Here is an 18592-nt window from a genome sequence, read left to right as displayed (position 1 = left end):
TCACAGAACACACTTATGCTTTTGCCATTTTAATTATTTTCTTTTAGGTCCTAATTTTTCTGCTTTTAAATTTGTCATATTCACACCAGCATTCTTAAGTGATATATCTTTTGAGATATATAAGGGCCTGATTTTTTGAAGTGTTTTTGTGACCCTACACGATATGGTCTATTGTGGTCAGTGTGCCATGGGCACTTCTGTTGTTGGGTGGAGTGTTTTGTGTCAATTCGATCCAGTTGGTCAACGGTGCTATTCAGTTCTGTACCTTTGCTCACTTTCTGTACCTTAATTCTATTGCTGATAGAGGAATGGTCGAGTCTCCAGCTAGAATTGTGCATTAGTTTGTCTTTCTCCTTGGTTTTTGCTTTGTATATTTTGAACATGTTTTTAAGGTACATACACATTTAGCATTGTGTCTTCTTAGTGAACTGGACCTTTTATTAGAAATTTGTGTGATATTAATACAGTCATTCCAGCTTACTTTTAAGTAGTATTTAGGTATCTTTTCCCATCCTTTAATTTTAACCTACCTGCATCATTCACAGTGAGTTTCTGAGAGACTGTGTCTAGGAAGGTTGTTTTTTCACTGTTTTCATTGGTATGTTTTGACCATTTTCACTTAATGATTTCACTTATTGATGTCTGAAATTAGTTCTACCATATCTTTTCTGTTTATCACTATTTTATGTTCTCTGCTTCCCCTTTACTGCCCTGTTTTAGCTTACAGGACCATTTTTAAGTACTCCACTCTGATGTGTCTGTCATGATTTGGACTCTTACCTCTTTGTGTAGGGTTTTTAGTGGTGGCTCTAGAATGCAAGGTTTTTAAGTATCTAAGAGTGAGCTTTTTCTTTTTTCAATGACTATATTCTCACCAGTTGCCAGCTTCTCATATAAATATTGTAAATGCTCTCCTTTAGGTAGCTCAGCTTCTGGTGTTGAGGGAATTTCAAAATCTGAGGAGCTCTGGGAATTTGCATTGGTGCTAAGATTTAGCAGCCTTTTTCTCCTGAGGTATGTGTTTGCCACTGCTTAGAGTGGTTCTCCAACACTGGGAACTATCTTTACATCTTGATCTCTGTGTTTCAAGTCAGAATAAGTATCCTTTGGACAAAGTGTATTTTGTTCCATCTGAGTGGCAGGAATACTCTCTTTAATTCTTGGTCTGTAGCTACTTTTGTTTAAGGAGGTAATATCCCCACTCTTTCTCTCTTGGGATGTTAACAAAACAGTATCAGATTGGCTGTCCCACCCTTGACTCCCTTGTTCAGATATGTGTGTTGACTGAGAAGAATTCTGGGAAGAGATGTGAGTTGATTCCCCATCAGAGTCACTAAAAAGCTTCGGTGACTGAGAGCCCCCTGCCTCTGTGGAAGAAGGGGGGTGTTCTAAACCGTCATCTGTGATTTCATCATTTCTTTTAAAGAATACTTCCCACTGTGGTACTTCTACATCAGCCTTTTGCTGGTGGCGTGTGACAGCACCCAGGTCTTCTTTCGATGAAGCTGGGGTTTGTAATTCTTCTTCACTTTCGCTGTTAGATTCTTCACAATCTATAAAGTTGGCCCAAGGAAAGGTTTGCATACTCTCTGCTCTGAGGTAGCCGGTGCTTGGTCTCTCTTGTTCAGGCTGGTTTTGTGTTGCGGTCATTACAAATACCTCAGGGTGAAGCGTTAGCTGGTATGGAGCCTTGTGCCTTAACGGTAACGGCAGAGGATCATCAAAGAGGTCCTCCTCCTCCTCTGTGGGGAAACACAGAATGCAAAGGGAGCCAATTTGTGCTTTTAATTTAAAATCCGATTTGTAGCATTTAGCTATGTTTCCCTTTGGTGGAACTGCAAATAACAGGTCACTCTTCTAAGAAAAAGGATATTTTGAACAATTTAACTACTGCCCGTCAACTAATGGCAGACTTTAAGAATATAGATCTGTGTTCCCCACGTAGGCCACAATGCCTAGACCAATGGTTCTCAAACCTGGCTGTTCATTAGCCTCATTCGGAAAGCTTTTTATTTTTTATTCATTTATTTAAGTAATCTGTGTCCACCATGGGGCTCAGACTCATGACCCTGAGATCAAGAGTTGCGTGCTCTTCTGACCAAGCCAGCCAGGCGCTCCTGGAAAAACCCTTCTCAAAACTACAGCCTTCTGTCTCTCATTCCAGACCTACTGAATCCCTGAAGGTGGGACCCAATAACTTTTATCTGTGCTTTAAGTTCTGTAGACGACCGTTCCAACAACCAGTTTGCAAACTGTATGTGCTCGGCCAATAGTAGATACTCAGTGAATTAATAAAAATTTTTGTTCTGTGAACACTTTGATACCTACTTTGTGCATGTTATGGGCTAAAATGGTTGTGTCCTCTAAAGTTCCTAATTTGAAGCCCTAGCCCCAGGTGTGACCCATAAGATAGGATTAGTGTCTTTGTAAGAAGAGGAAAACAGATTGCTCACTTTCCATTTTTACGCACGGATGGCACGTGGAAAGGCCAGGTGAGCACACACTGAGAAGGAGGCTGTCAACAAGGAAATGGGTCCTCTCCAAGAACCAAATCTGCTGGCACCTTGACCTTGGACATCCCAGCCTCCAGAACTGTGAGAAGTAAATATCTGAGGCTAAGTCATCCAGTCTCTGGCATTTGTCATAGCAGCCTGAGCCAGCCAAGTGCACAAGGCTGTATAAATACTGAGGGGAACAAATGTGCCAAATGGGGCTTAATTTGAAGTGTCACGAACTGGAAACCAACGAATTTACTCATTTTTTTTTTTTTTTTAAAGCATGTTACATTAGCAATATAATGAGCCAATCCCCTTAAATTCTTAAAAGGAGGAAACGAAACCTTACTTGGAGAATGAAATTCTCATAAACTGAGTAGGCATGTAATTTGGGGGCTGGGGGGAAACATATTTTCCTGCCTTCTAATGACACCTTACCTAAGAAGAAAATTGAATGTTCATGAGACTACTGTCCATGGCAACTTAAGTGTTACCTCATAACTACCTACTTAAAAAGAAAACATTTTTTTCCCAGTGATAAAGGATGTAGCTAAACACCACATTTTTTAAAAGCTGCCTTTAAAAAATGGACCACAGAGATCACCCTGCTCACGTTTTACCAATGTGGAGACCAGCCTAGAGAAGTGGTGTGACAAGACTCTGGGTCAAAACCCGATCAGTTTGATTCCTGGCTCTGCCTAATCCTTAAGCAACGATTTATCTCCTTTCCTGAAGGACTTAAGGTTACTAAGATGTCTAGCAACTATATTTGGAATCATTCTCAGCTCCAAGATAGGGCTTTCTTTCAAAACACAGATTATAAATTTGTTTTTGCCACAGTTACGCTTTAGGCAGTATTTCTGTATCATCTCTAAGTTGAACAGTTTCCTATTCTTCTATACCACTATCACGGTATGTTTCAACTGTAAAAATGTGGCAAAATATTTTTCATATTAATGCATCTGTATGTTATCTAAACTAAACTACCAAGTTTATTTCTGATACTATGAATTCTCTTATGACAATATAGAAGTTTTAAATTTCTCTATATGAAAACAGAGAGGCATATAACAGAAAATAAGTGTTAAAATCCTTAATAGCATTTATACAAGCTGATAAACACACCTAAACCCAATTTTTAAAAAGGACATATTACAATTCTTAGATACTTTCCACCGTCATGTCTGTATAACCATACTGGATAACAATTGGACAACAAATCTGCAATTTAACCCAATAATGAGAGGTATAAAACAGACTTAAAGTGAAGTTAAATGTACAAAGATGACCATTATATAGCCATAATGCAAAGTCTGAGTGAGACTGGCTCCCAGGCCCACCTCTGTTCAAAGCAGCTTTCACCAGACCAGAGTGGGGAAAAAGTCTTGCATGGAAACCCACACCTCTGAAACCAGGGTAAGTTTCTTACCTGAGTCTAGGTGAGTTTTTCTAGCTCTCTTCAATTTTCCAAGTGGTTTATACTTTGGCTCAGTACTTTGGGAAGATCGGCATAAAGGCTTTAAGCTGAAACGAATATGAATATTTTATTTTTTCCTGTGGGGAAAGCTGCTAGAACATAAGCATCATTTACAGAGATTATAAAAACTTGGCCATGTGGAAAATCATGTATCTACTTTTAAAAACTGAAAAGCCATGTTTAATAATTTAAAAACCACTTCACTGTAATAAAGTGGTAACTATAAGCACTTAAATACAACCTGTTACACAGCTAATTGTAGGAATGAGGGAAGGCAAAACTCCTGTATTTGCTCTTGCACTGCAGAAAAGCAGGTCCCTATTCTACAGAATTTTTTTTTTTAATTTTATTTATTTGACAGAGACAGCGAGAGAGGGAGAAGACTTACCGCCGAGCAGCAAAACGATTAAGTAATACAGCGACACCTGGCATTCAGGGAATACAGTATAGCGGGATGCTTACTCTTCCCTGTGTAATGGGGTTTACTTCTCTCTCATAAGAATCTCACAAACCTGATCTCATTCTAGAGGCTGAAAGCTAAGGCACAGTGATGATAAAATACAAAAGGGCACGGAAATAAGACCTGAGGATGGCCTGCCCTGAGGGCCTCACTGCCAACGGCTTCCTTGTGCCAGATTCCCAGAAGCCTTCAGGATTATATGTAACACACCCACTTGAAGAAAGCCGTCGGGCTCCCAATCAGAATCGTATTTACAGCCATGCTCACCTTACTTACATCCTTGCCCCCGTTCTTAGGCCCAAAACTAGTCGCAGCATCCACCCTGTTCAACAAGAGAAGTTCCACAAGGAGCAACTACTCACATTTCTACAACCTTATCCACAGTCGTGCCTATTGGGATGACATTTGGATATACGTTCACAGGACAGATGTAGCTCAAGAAATCTTTAATCTAGAGGAAGGAAAATAAAATGGGTCAATTATCTCTATGCTGAAAAATCGGGGTGTTAGAGAAGCAACAAAAGGGAGGCAGGACAAAGAGCAGCAGCAATTTCTTATGGTGTGGTTCTCAATACTAGCTGCACATGGGGATCACCTAGGGGACCTCTTAGGAAAAAGAAATACCCAACACTCAGGCCCACCCCCAAATCCTTTTGATACTGAGCTACAGTGGGGCCTGGGAATCAGGATATTTAAATGTTCTTCAGGTGATTCTGTTCCACAGTAAGGACTAGGAATTACTGATTAGTGGAATTCAAAGATTCTATTTTTTTTTTTAAGATTTTATTTATTTATTTGACAGCGAGAGAGCATAAGCAGGGGGGAGGGGCGCAGGGGGGAGGGGCACAGGGAGAGGGAGAAGCAGGCTCCCTGCTGAGCAGGGAACCCATTGCTGGGCTCAATCCCAGAGCCCTGGGATCATGACCTGAGCCAAAGGCAGACACTTAACCGATTGAGCCACCCAGGCGCCCCTTTCTTTAAATGACGTTAGTTTCCTTGTCTAAGAAAGTCACCCATAATTAACTAATTCCCCTCAAGTAAATTAGAATTAAGCTGAATATTTAATACACACAAGAAAACAAGGTCTTAGAATTGCATTTCTTCCTCCAATAAAATGGGGAAATTGCATCTTCCAGGATGCTTGATTTGTTCTAAATTTATCCTAATCTAGAGGACAACTGCATGCAAAAATTTCATGACTATATTTTCTGCAAAGTTCAGAATGCTAAACAGGAACTCTGTCACTATTCCCCAAAACATCTCTACAATGTAGACAAGTTTCAGCTTTGTCATTTAATAGATCTTGGTGAGCAGTGACCTTGGTCAAGTTACCTGAAGTCTCTAAGTTATTAGAGTCTTCATCTAAAAGTGTAAATGAGATAATGCATGTGAAGTGTTCAGCACCTGGCATATGTTTAACATTCAATGAAATTATCCATCACAAAGATGATAATGACAACACAAAAGATTTTATTCCCTTCTGCAAATGGAGAAACTGAGTTCTGAGTAATTATTAGAACCCAACTTTACCAAATCAAAAGAGGTAGGAACCCAGGAATTATCTGTAACTCCATATCAAAATAAAGTGGCTACCTTACTTAAAACAGGAGGAAAAAAGAAGACCCATTCATTCTTCAGGTATTTTTCATAAACAAACTCTTTTGTATTTTCAGAGCAGGCCTGCAAACAGAAACTATTATTTACCTGCCCACAACCTATATGATTTGCATAATTAATTCAAAGTTGAGGCTGGTAGAAATCTGAGGCTACTTCTACTTAGAAATGAAGTGGCCACAGGAGACAAGAGACACCTACTACAGGGGCACCCTCCGTCCCTTGTACAAGCTGATCTCCTTACATCAGATGACTGCCTTAAAACAATTCATGAACACTGTCTATTCTCATTATCCGCAGGGGTTATGTTCCTTGAGATCACCGGGAATGGTGAATTAGCAAACAGTGAACCACTACTCCTAAGGGGAAGATAAGGTTCCTGTGAACCTCTGGTCACTGCATTTTTGTCAACCTATCAATGCATCACCTTGTTTTATGTATGTTTGTGTTTAAAGACACCAATTCAGGGAGAGCCTGGGTGGCTCAGTTGGTTAAGCCTCTGCCTTCGGCTCAGGTTACGATCCCAGGGTCCTGGGAGAGTCCCACATCTGGCTCTTTGCTCAGTGCGGAGCGGTTTCTTCCTCTGCCCCTCCGCCCCACCCTGGGCTTGTGCGTGCGTGCGCTCTCTCGCTGACAAACAAAATCTTTTTAAAAAAGACGCCTATTCCGTAGGTACTGTTGATTCATTACTACATACTGTTGATTCATTACTACTGAACTCACAGTCAACAGCACCATAACTCATCCCTGAACCAAGCTTATCAAACACATGGATTGTCTCCATAAGGCACATTCCAGCCTCTGTCCTTAGGAACATACACAGCACCTCAGCACTGCACTTGGGGGCCATTTTAAACAGTGAAACCCCTCCAAAAAAGCACAGAAATGTGTACAACACAGCACTAAACTGACTGCAAAAGGACCCCTGTTTACCCTATGAGCTCAGCGTAGAGGGCGGAGCACCCCCTTGTTCAGGGAATATGCATGTCCGGTGACTCCCATTTCTCACCACTCTGCTCGGCATGTCCGCAAACAACCATGCAGCGCTGCAACCATATTAATTTGGGGGGTCACAAACAAATTTGAATGAGCAAACTTCTAAATAAGGAATCCACAAATAAGGATCAGCTGTATTTAGGAAAAAACTGACAGGAAATGATACTTAAATCTACTATTTACGGGGGCGCCTGGGTGGCTCAGTTGGTAAAGCGGCCAACTCCTGGTTTCGGTGCAGGTCATGATCTCAGGGTCATGAGATCGAGCCCCACATGGGGCTCTGCAGGGAGTCTGCTCGAGATTCTACTCTCCCTCTGTCCCTCCCCCCGATCGAGTGCATGCTCTAAAATAATTAATTTTTTAAAATCTATGTTTTTAAATATATTTCAATATGACCTATACTTAGGATAAGCCTATTAATTAGAGCACTTTTCAGGAAAGCCTGTCTCCTTCTCACCACCCTGAGAGAAGATGACCAAGCACAGCTCACGGGGACCCTCCACGTGGGTGACCACTAGGGCTAATCCAGGAGGCGTGTGGAGGGCCGACAGCAGGGCAGGGGGCGGGGGGGGGGGGCGGTCATCTGCTTCATCTCTCTGCTCAAGCACCAGGGAATATCTCCTTCCTGAGGGGTAATTGCATAAAATCCCAGGAGGGCTTATGGGCCAGAAGTAGTCCTAAGTGAAAAAGTAAGGCCTACCCTCTTCCCTGATTAGATGCCTTCCCCATGGCTGAGACAGAGAGGATACTCAGCCACTAAGAGATCAAAAGGAAGGGACCCTGATGCTGAGCCAGATGCCAAACCAAAGACAAATCCCCAGGAGGAGACTCTGACAACAATCTGAGATTTCAGGATAAAATATAACTAAATTATACCATCACAAAGAACTCCTTCAAGCTGCTGTCGGATAACCTATTTGTACCTGAAAGTTAAGGTCAGTTATTTAAGAGAGAGGTCACTGTGGTATTTTGATAATATGATAAAGAATCATTTACAATACTATGGCTGACTTGATAAGAATGCCACTACCTGGAGCTCTGGAAGAATCCACCTGCTCAAATCATTAACACGGCCACGGCTCACTGCTGCAGTGCTGTATCCATGTATCCCAAATACAAAAGTCATAGTTATCAGGGAAATCAAGTTTTAAGTGCCGAAATGGTCAAACTAAAATTATATGTGACTTAAAGTGTCATACGAAGTCTGATTTTATATACCTTTTTCTGCTGATACGTACATGAAATTACTAAAACTCAGCACTTCTAAGATGTTAGCATTTACTTTAGAAACACATGAGGAGTTTGCAAATACATTACACATATCAAGTTCCCACTCTAGTGAGTAGGTCAATTTCCTAAATAAAAAGGATCCTAACAATGCAACTTGATGAATTACTGAACTTACATCTGAAACTAATGATGTCCTATAGGTTGGCTAGCTAAAAAAAAGGGAGAAAAAAAAAGGATCTGAATGAAACCATTTAATAAGCCTTCTTAAACTGAGTAATTCCAATATAGTATGTCCTTCCCAAGAACAAGGTCTTTATCTCCCCACTGCCAAATACTCAGGACTATTTTTTAAATAGTTTTTCAGCACAATCAAATTTTGGAAGAGGACAAAAATCTGGACAGCACCTTAAGGCTGCCCATGAGATTTCATCTGTGGTACTCCTTCACGTGAGATCTATGATCCTCTTATGACAGGTGAACAGAGCAACCGAAGCGGGGAAGTTAAAAATACATGCAGGAAGCAAGACGCAAAGAAAGCCTTAATCATCAGTGTTCTTCAACGTTTCGGCTGGAAACAGGTGATAATAGCCAATTTCCTCTGCACTCAGTAAACGCAGCTCATCTACTGACATGTTCCCTAAATTTCTTTAGGAAAAGCCACAGCAAGTCTTAAGCAGTAGAAAAAGAGATGCCTCTGGTAGTCAAGGGGACTACTGCTGCCAACCGTGACGGGGCTGCCGAAGCAGCTGGCAGCAGGGCTCCGAGTTCATGGGATCCTCTTACCTCACTGTAGGAAGAATGAAAAGAAAAACAAGCTCTGTATGAACTCTCTCCAGTCCTAAAGGGAAATGAAAACACAAAATTACAAGGTCACGTGTCAAAACTAAGCTAAGTTCTAAATTTCATGCCTTCCCACTTAGTCTATTCCAATATGAAATCACCCTACACAATCAAGGGTCTCTCCCTGGGACAAGAGGGAACTTTTGCCAGAAATATTTGTAGACATTCTGAATACCCAATATTCAGGAAGTACTGCCAAAATATGATGATCGTTATGGTACTCCTCTCCTCCACCAAGGGCTTCGGGGCCGCACGACGTCAGTTCCCCACTCCCTGACAAGCAAGGCGCCCTCACTCTCCAGCCATCTGACTGGAGTGGACCTCAGGAAACCCTGGCTAATGGTATTGGCCATTAGGCAGGTTTCGAAGTAGCACCTCTTTAAATAGCATTTAAATTTCGGAAATTATTCTCCACAATTAGAGTATATCCTCCTCTTTGGGTTAGGCTAGATTGCATTTAAACTAAAATTATTCAGCGCGACTGGGACACTGAGTCGGTTAAGCGTCTGCCTTCAGCTCGGGTCAGGATCTCCCGGTCCTGCGATCAGCCTGCGTCCGGCTCCCTGCTCAGCAGAGAGTTGGCTTCTCTCTCCCTCTGCCCCTCCCCTTGCTCCTTCTCTCTCTCTCTCTCAGATAAATAAATAAATCTTTTATTTATTTGACAGAGAGTGCGCAAGCACAAGCAGGCGGAGCGGCAGGCAGAGGGAGACGGAGAAGCAGGCGCCCCGCCGAGCAAGGAGCGGGACGCGGGGCTCAACCCCAGGACGCCGGGAGCATGACCTGAGCCGAAGGCAGATGCTTAACCGACTGAGCCACCCAGGCGCCCCAATAAATAAAATCTTTAAAATGAAACAAACAAAAAGCTAAAATAAATCAGATAAGTTACCTCAAAAGCAAGGTTTCTCTCAAAAGAGAGGTTGCTTTCTTACCTCACAATTACATTTGTTTTTCTGGTTCTTTCTCCAAACCACATAGTGGATGGCTTAATGCTGATTGTGTGGAGTGGAATTCTATTTTTGGAAATAATTCCACACGGTAATTTATTCCATTGAAAATATTCCTCTGCCTGAAAGATTTCAGAAACAGAAAAGCAGTTCAACATTTTCAACAACTTTGTTTGTAGGCAGGGTCTCAAAAACAAATGTTTACAAGTTTACAGACATCAAATAAGAAAGCAGATGTAAGGAGACAATCAGATAATTCCAAATTTAGGACCACTCTGCAAAATGACTGACCTGGTCTCTTTGAAAATATCAATGTCCTGAAGAACAGCAAAAGGCTGGGGACTTGATCTACATCAAGAGACGCAAGAGGCCACTGTGACCACAACACACACCTGACCTTTGCTCCAGATGCCCTGCTCCCCCCTCCACACGCTAAAAAGGACACCACCACCCAACCAGGGAAGAATGAATATGGGCTACATAACCAATTTTTGGAAAAATAAAGTTGAAGGAAAAAGTAACAAAAGTGTTTTTAAAAGGCTGAAAAACAGTGGTACTATTTTCCCGAAGACGTCACGTTCAGATCGGGTTTCCTGCGAAACCATTAGCACTCCATTCCGATCAAAGGCCATCGGGGGCCTTCCCGTGTGGGGCCTGACGAGGAGCGGGCCGCCGAGGAGCGCACCGGGGCACCGCGAGCTGTGAGCGGTACTCCTGAGGCCATGGGGCCGGGGGACGAAGCCACTCGAAGGAGTGTTCCAAGGCAAGTAGCCATGTGGGAAGCGACAGGAGTGACAGTTACAAATGCAGCTACTTTGTGGGACGTAAGAAAACTCAGGGCAAAGAGAAATCTGCCAATTAAAAGATTTACGGGACTTGTGAGGATGAAAGGCTGCAAGTCCAACAAAAAAGGGACAAAACAGTTGCTATTCTGTACCTACATGATTTTATCCACCCGTGAATTCAGTGAGGATGTGTCTGTGTGCAGACACACAAACAAAAGGATGAAAGAAATTCATGACTCAGGTTATGATATGCAGCTTACCAATCACCAAAATAAGTTCTTACCTTACAGTTATCCTACAGTGGTCTGAAGGAGTATATTCCATGCTGTAGGTAAGAATTTTTTTTTTTTTTATGCTTTACTTTAGGGCTGAGCAAGTCTACTTTAGGTTTTTTTGGCGATGGAGCCAATATTACTACCACAATGAGTATCTAAATATATAAATGCAGGGCGCCTGGGTGGCTCAGATGGTTAAGCGTCTGCCTTCGGCTCGGGTCATGATCTGAGAGTCCTGGGATCGAGTCCCGCATCGGGCTCCCTGCTCAGTAGGGAGCCTGCTTCTCCCTCTGCCCCTCTCTCTCTGTCTCTTATGAATAAATAAATATATATATATATATAAATGCAGTGTTTACTAAAATAAAAATTACTCTGCATTTGAATGCTCAGATATTTTAAAATTTAGAGGAAAATCATGATCATGCAAAGCCCCACTTCTGAAGATCATGATTTAGTATTAGTGATGCTGAATGACTATATAAATTGAGAGGGGAAAAAATGTTAAGGGCAAATGCAAAATTTAATACCTGGCCTTTAGTAACAGAAGGGCATTTTTTTTTTAAAGATTTTATTTATTTTTATTGGACACCGGGACAGACATAGTGAGAGAGAGAGCATAAGCAGGGGAAGCGGCAGGCAGGCAAAGGGAGAGGGAGAAGCGGTCTTCACGCTGAGCAAGGAGCCCCATGCGGGACTCGATCCCAGGACCCCGGGATCATGACCTGAGCCGAAGGCAGCCACTTAACCAACTGAGCCACCCAGGAGCCCCAACAGAAGGGCATTTAATAAGTGAAGGGAGTTCTATGGTGGCATTCGAAAATGAATTGCAAATGAGCTGCAAAAACACTAAAAACGCTCATTTGAAACTGGACCAGCAATACATAAAACCATTTCAAAGTCTGAGGCAAAGTTATATCTAAGTATCTCAAATGAGTAGAAAAAAATAGTTTATAAATGTGCACATAGGTCACGAGTCTTAAATATAAGTAACAATGGATTTATAAATGTTTTCTTAAGTTATAAGCTCTAACATATTACTAATTTCATTATAAATCCATTACTCATTATGTAATTCATTACAAATACACATGTATCAAATGCGTATGGATTTATTTCACAAAAAGACGAAGCGGGTCCGGGTCTGTTTCCTGCCACACCGTCTACGGCAACGGAACAGAGTGACGGCCAGCTGCATGGCCTGGGGTAATACTGCAGGGTCTCAGCCTCAATGGTCACATTTGTAAACTGAAGGGCCTAGAAAATGGGATTTCAGAGCTTCCTTCTGGACCTAAAATTCCATCTTCCATGCATCACACCCACAATAAGAAAAACAATTTACGCTGTACCTTCGGATGGCGACAGGCATGGATCTGAGTGCTACGGTCTGTTGTGAGATGATGAAGAATGTCCGGCATGTTTCTAAACATGTCCAGTCTGTCCACATGAATCTGAGTAAAATAACACATATAAGCGTATTATTTGAATTGTATTTCCTATAAAGAAATTGTTTAAGGGTAATGATGCAGGGCAAATCATCCAGTTAGTGAACTTTCTTCTTTCTTAAAACTTAGTTTTTGGCAGGGCGCCTGGGACCCAGCCCTATGTTGCGCTCCCTGCTCAGCACCAAGTCTGCTTGCCCCCGCCCCCAAATAAATAAAACCTTTATAACGAAATAAAACAAAACCCTAGTTATTGGCTATTTCAGTGCACATGGTATTCTGCCAGGATATCAACAGGCAAAGGACAAAGACCATATTCCCACCAGTCAGCACTAGTGCCTGCTGGTGGTGGTAATAAAACATTCTGGAGACTCAGTTGGTGGATTTTATTGAACCATGCTAATACAACTGACCCCAAACAACACAGCGGTTGGGACTACCAACAAAGGGACCCAGTCAAAAATCCCCATAACTTTCTACTCCCCAAGAACTTAACTACTAATAGCCTACTGTTGACCAGAAGCCTTACCAAAACACATATTTTGTACATGTATCACATACTGTATTCTGTAATAAAGCAAGCTAAAGAAAAGGTTCTTCAGAAAATCATAAGAGAAAATACACTTAGAATACTGCACTGTATTTTTTTTAATCGAAGAACAGCTGACCCACATTGTTACATTAGTTTCAGGTGTACAACACAGTGACAGACAACAATATAATTCTGTAAGTTCTATACGTTATGCTGTGCTCACAAGTGTAGACACCATGTGTCACCACACAGTACTGTGAATGATACAATACCACATTTATGGAAGAAAATCCACGTATAAATGGACCCATGTAGTTCAAACCCATGGTCAAGGGTCAAGGGTCAACTCTACTGTCCTTCAATCCGTCAAGAGTCAGTCAACTCATATTTATTGTGCACCTACTGTATGTCAAGTTTTATTCTAAATACTGGGTATACTGCAGTGAACAATCAAGAATCACTGACTTGTAAAGACACAGCCCCAACATGCCATGTTAAGTAAGGGCAGTTTTAGGGGGAACACAGCTGGAGTAGGAAGCAGACCCAGCATCCCCCCCTACCACACGCCCCTTTACAGGATTGAAAGGGGGGCAGGCAGATGCAGAAAAACAAAACAAAAAAACCATAGCCACCTTTAGAATTTTGAGGTTAACACATTTACATTGTTAAACTAATGTGTCAGTTTTAAAAGATTCTCTCCTTTAAAGTAAGTAACATGTACCTAAATTGGTATTAAGACTATGAAATGGCACAAATAAGTATTCTCTCTCGGGGCGCCTGGGTGGCTCAGTCGGCTAAGCGTCTGCCTTCAGCTCGGGTCATGATCCCGGGGTCCTGGGATCGAGCCCTGAGGTGGGTTCCCTCCCTCTCCCCATGCTGCTCCCCCTGCTTGTGCTCTCTGACAAATAAATAAATAAAATCTTAAAAAAAAAGTATTCTCTCTCATTTTGAAATCTGATTAACAGATTAGAATGATGTCAAATCACTGTGGTAATTAATACCAAGACAAGCATAAAAAGAATCCAACATAACTGCTTACTTATCCTGCGGCCTATCCCACTCACTCCGTTTACTAACAACTAACAGGAAGTAACAACAAATTCGCTTTTCTGGACTAAGGAGTAAAAAAGGGGTAAATTTTGAGGTGTACAGAGATACAGAAACTTTTATCCTCAATGAAGATAAAGAAACCTGAAAAAGTGCCAGAGATCACCTCTGAGGTCCCTTAGTCAAAAACCTTCCTGTTGTCCCTTTTTAAATTCCTCATCAGGGCGCCTGGGGGCCTCAGTCGGTTGGGCGACTGCCCTCAGCTCCAGTCATGATCCTGGCGTCCCGGGATCGAGTCCCACGTCGGGCTCCCTGCTCGGCAGGGGGTCTGCTTCTCCCTCGGACCCTCCCCCATCTCGTGCTCACTCGCTCTCTCTCATTCTTGCTCTCTCAAATGAATAAATAAAATCTTTCAAAAAAATTTAAAAAAAATAAATTCCTGATCAATTTCAATCGCTTCTATCCCCTACAGAGGGACTCGGGCCTGAGGACTCACACCAGAGGGGCTCTGAGGTCACTGGGTCACCACTCAGGCTGCTCTCCCCCATCCCCTCCTCAGCCCATGGTCCCTTCCTGCAAGGCCTTCCCGGATTTCACACACATGAACATTTTAAGATTTTATTTATTTGACAGAGACACAGCGAGAGCAGGAACACAAGCAGGGGGAGTGGGAGAGGGAGAAGCAGGCTTCCCGCTGAGCAGGGAGCCCGATGCGGGGCTCGATCCCAGGACCCTGGGATCATGACCTGAGCCGAAGGCAGATGCTTAACGACTGAGCCACCCAGGCGCCCCAACGAACATTTACAGTAAACACCGATTTGGGAGTGATAAGTGGCTGCTACCTTTGTGTTTCATCAAGAGAGGGGAGGAGGTTAAAAAAAAAAAAAAAGCAGATAATAAAGATCAGTGTACGTGTGTGTGCGTGCCCATCCACGACCTGTTGTCACTGTGATTTTAACACATGAAAAAGTGCTCCACATCGCTCGGCATCAGGGAAATCCAAATCAAAACCTCACTGAGATACCACCTCACACCCGTCAGAATGGCTAAAATGAACAAGTCGGGAAACGACAGATGTTGGCGAGGATGCGGAGAAAGGGGAACCCTCCTACACTGTTGGTGGGAATGCAAGCCGGTGCAGCCACTCTGGAAAACAGTCTGGAGGTTCCTCAAACAGTTGAAAATAGAGCTCCCATACGATCCAGCAATTGCACTACTGGGTATTTACCCCAAAGACACAAATGTAGGGATCCGAAGGGGTACGTGCACCCCAATGTTTATAGCAGCAATGTCCACAATAGCCAAACTGTGGAAAGAGCCAAGATGTCCATCGACAGATGAATGGATAAAGAAGAGGTGGTGTATATACACAATGGAATATTATGCAGCCATCAAAAGGAATGAGATCTTGCCATTTGCAACGACGTGGATGGAACTGGAGGGTGTTATGCTGAGTGAAATAAGTCAGTCAGAGAAAGACATGTATCATATGACCTCACTGATATGAGGAATTCTTAATCTCAGGAAACAAACTGAGGGTTGCTGGAGTGGTGGGGGGTGGGAGGGATGGGGGGGCTGGGTGATAGACATTGGGTAGGGTATGTGCTATGGTGAGCGCCATGGGGGGGGGGAAATTTTAACACCAAAAAAACAGGAATGACAATCTCAGAATGAAAGCAAATCCTTCTCAAAATGGAGAATTCACAACTTTATACCAATGTATTTTGACAGAGGGACTTACAGAACAAAAACATTAAGGAAAGAAGGACCAAGGCAGTCAAGACTTATGAAGGCAGGGAAGGAGGCATTTTTAAAATTTCATATGCAGAAAAGCTAGATCTTTTTTATTTTACTGAATGACACTGTGTAGAACTAAGTTCTTGGCACAAGTTTGTTGGCTGGAGGACCTATGTTAAAAGGTACAAAACAGAGTGGAACTTAAATGTCCAGCTCGCTCCAGCTCTTTGTTTTATTCAGGGTCACTACCAGAACCCCATCTTATCTCAGGGGACAAGAGCAGAAGCCACAGGCCTGGCGGCCACACTCACACCCTGGGCTCCACGGCTCCGCCTGAGAGCCCAGCACCGAGCCACGAGGGAGGGACAGGTGAAATAAAACTCCGGGCTCCCAGCCTGATCTGAAGCTTCGGAGCTCTGGGACAGTGCTTTTCACACACCTGGACCAGGACCCACAGTAAGAAATAGGTTTCCCAGGGCAACCCAGGACACACACGCATACACGTATGTAAACGCATGTGTCTGATTCTCTACCACAAGCAGGGAGAGAGGTGAAGGCAGAGGGAGAAGCAGGCTCCCCACTGAGCAGGGAGCAGACGTGGGGCTCGATCCCAGGAACATGGCACCATGACCTGAGCCAAAGGCAGATGCTTAACGGCTGGGCCACCCAGGCCGCCAACACATGCCCTTTCATAGGCTGCTTCCCTACTGCGGTCAGTTTTTGGGGGGCAGGAAGGGGGAGGAAGGAGAGGATGGAAGGAGCAATAGAAAAGAAAGAGCCATCACCATACCTGGACTCCAAATTCCTCACTAAGATTGGTGAATAAGTACTCATACCCATAAGCTGCTTTGCAGTTCAGCCACACAACATGGTATGGACTCCGAGTGATCCAGCTTCGAACCAGCTCTACAATTCCATTCAGACACTCCTCCTGCTCAGGAGTTTTAAAAGGCATTTAACACTTTTAAGAACATCACTCACCCTTTCCACTCCCAACAGTCACAAGTATTAATGCCAGTTAATTATGGGACAATTATGATCTGACATGTTATTCTAGAAATTTCCTACTAGAAATACAACCACACCCCGGTTACCACCCCTGCTTCTCCAGGGAGACTTACTCGACTAGGAATTTGATAAAATTTTGGATCACAGAAAGTAGTATCTAAGTATACACTTTGGATGTCTTTCACTCTAGGAAAAAAAAAAAAAAACAATTGGTGTTAACCATCTAATGTGAAATAAAATATATGTAAAGTTTAAATTCTCACTAATCTTAGAGGGTGTGCCATTGAATTTGGAATTTTTTTGTGAAATCAATTTTGTTGGGAAATGATTTCCACACAATAAATTACACAGATTTGTAAATATGATTCAGTGAATTGTGACATAAGTTCACATAACTACCGCCCCAATCAACATACAGAAAGTTACCATTACCCCATTTCAAGAAGAAAGTTCTGCTTTACTGTCATAAATATAATAAACTTCGATTTCTACCTGAAACCAAGGCTTGTATTTGGGGGAAAAGGAGCAGTAAAACTCTTTAGATGACTCAGTCCTCCAGGAATTACATGAAGTCTGGGACGCCTGGGTGGCTCAGTCAGTTAAGCATCTGACTTCTGATTTCCGCTCAGGTCACGATCTCAGGGTCATGAGATGGAGCCCCGTGTCGGGCTCCGTGCTGGGCGTGGGGTCTGGTTGGGATTCTCTCTTTCTCCCCCTCTGTACCCCCCACAATCGTGCACGCCCTCTCAAAAAAAAAAAAAAAAAAAAAAGGGAGGGAATTATATAAAGTCTAATACCTGCCCCCGGAGTGCAGAAGCTCCATCCTGGAAGCTTCTCCCTTTGCCAACCTGAAGTCTCCCGTGTACAAGACTGTTCCATTATTGCCCTGAAACAAAAACCTGAGAAAGAAATATGTCTTGGTGACAACATCCCCATAAAGCAAATACACACTAAATCCATAGCAAATGTTTCCTGCCGAACACAGCCACCTACAATACAGTATTAGTGGGACTTTAACAGCTCTACACCATACCAGGCACTCAGCCGCCACCTTTTCCCGGGGAGGGGGGATAACATAATGGAATACACTACTGCCTTTGCAGTAGGCATCCCCCGAAATGTGTCAGCACCTTCAACTACAGATCACTCCTGCTCATGGAGAGAAAAATCCTCCTGGGAGAGGAAAATGCAAAGCCAATGGAGAAACGGCCATGGAAGGCTTCCATTATAAGAAAGCCACATTTCTAACTTGATCTTCACCTCAGTCCCCCAAGTTCAATTTGGAAACAAAGATTACAGAAATTGCCATCTACATATTAAAAAAGTAATATCCCTACACATATTATTTTCTAGACCCTAAACATTTATTTCTACAAACACAATACATATCCACACATAATAAAAGGACAAAATAGATGAGCCCCCTTACATAACTGATCCTGGACAATGACCAGCTGGTAAGAGAGTCACAACCACCTCTTCCTTCTAAAAAGAAAATAAAGAAAAAATAATAATAATAGAAGTTATCGTCAGGACCCAGCTCTCCTCAATAGAACAGATTCAGGTACTTTTCCAGAATGCGGTATGCCTCATCTCGTTTCCTCACGCGCCAAATCCTGGAGACGCGTGGAATCCCCACCCACAGAACGACTGTTAAACACAGCGACAGTATAACCCAGCAACTCCACTCCGAGCTACACACACGAGAGAAAT

General features: G+C 42.8%; 1 protein-coding gene across 5 annotated transcripts in view; it reads right to left on the bottom strand.

Moving 5' to 3' along the window:
- Positions 1-16: 16 nt before the first annotated feature.
- Positions 17-18592, bottom strand: part of DCLRE1C (DNA cross-link repair 1C) — a 31233-nt gene continuing 12657 nt past the window's right edge. Inside the window, exons 5-14 of one of the 5 annotated variants that reach the window (XM_027593367.1) lie at positions 18309-18364; positions 17677-17778; positions 16993-17065; positions 16662-16802; positions 12463-12564; positions 10042-10178; positions 9056-9110; positions 4795-4883; positions 3925-4019; positions 17-1742 (exon numbers count right to left, since the gene is read on the bottom strand). In XM_027593367.1, coding sequence (XP_027449168.1) covers positions 1033-1742; positions 3925-4019; positions 4795-4883; positions 9056-9110; positions 10042-10178; positions 12463-12564; positions 16662-16802; positions 16993-17065; positions 17677-17778; positions 18309-18364 — 1560 coding nt within the window. In that variant the 3' untranslated portion in view covers positions 17-1032. The remainder of the gene's footprint in view (positions 1743-3924; positions 4020-4794; positions 4884-9055; positions 9111-10041; positions 10179-12462; positions 12565-16661; positions 16803-16992; positions 17066-17676; positions 17779-18308; positions 18365-18592) is intronic. The other 4 variants (XM_027593369.1, XM_027593368.1, XM_027593370.1 and 1 more) reach the window with 4 other exon arrangements.

This window comes from Zalophus californianus, chromosome 9, assembly GCF_009762305.2.
Source record: "Zalophus californianus isolate mZalCal1 chromosome 9, mZalCal1.pri.v2, whole genome shotgun sequence".
Classification (NCBI taxonomy): domain Eukaryota; kingdom Metazoa; phylum Chordata; class Mammalia; order Carnivora; family Otariidae; genus Zalophus; species Zalophus californianus.
This window is presented reverse-complemented; position numbering and strand designations above follow the sequence as displayed.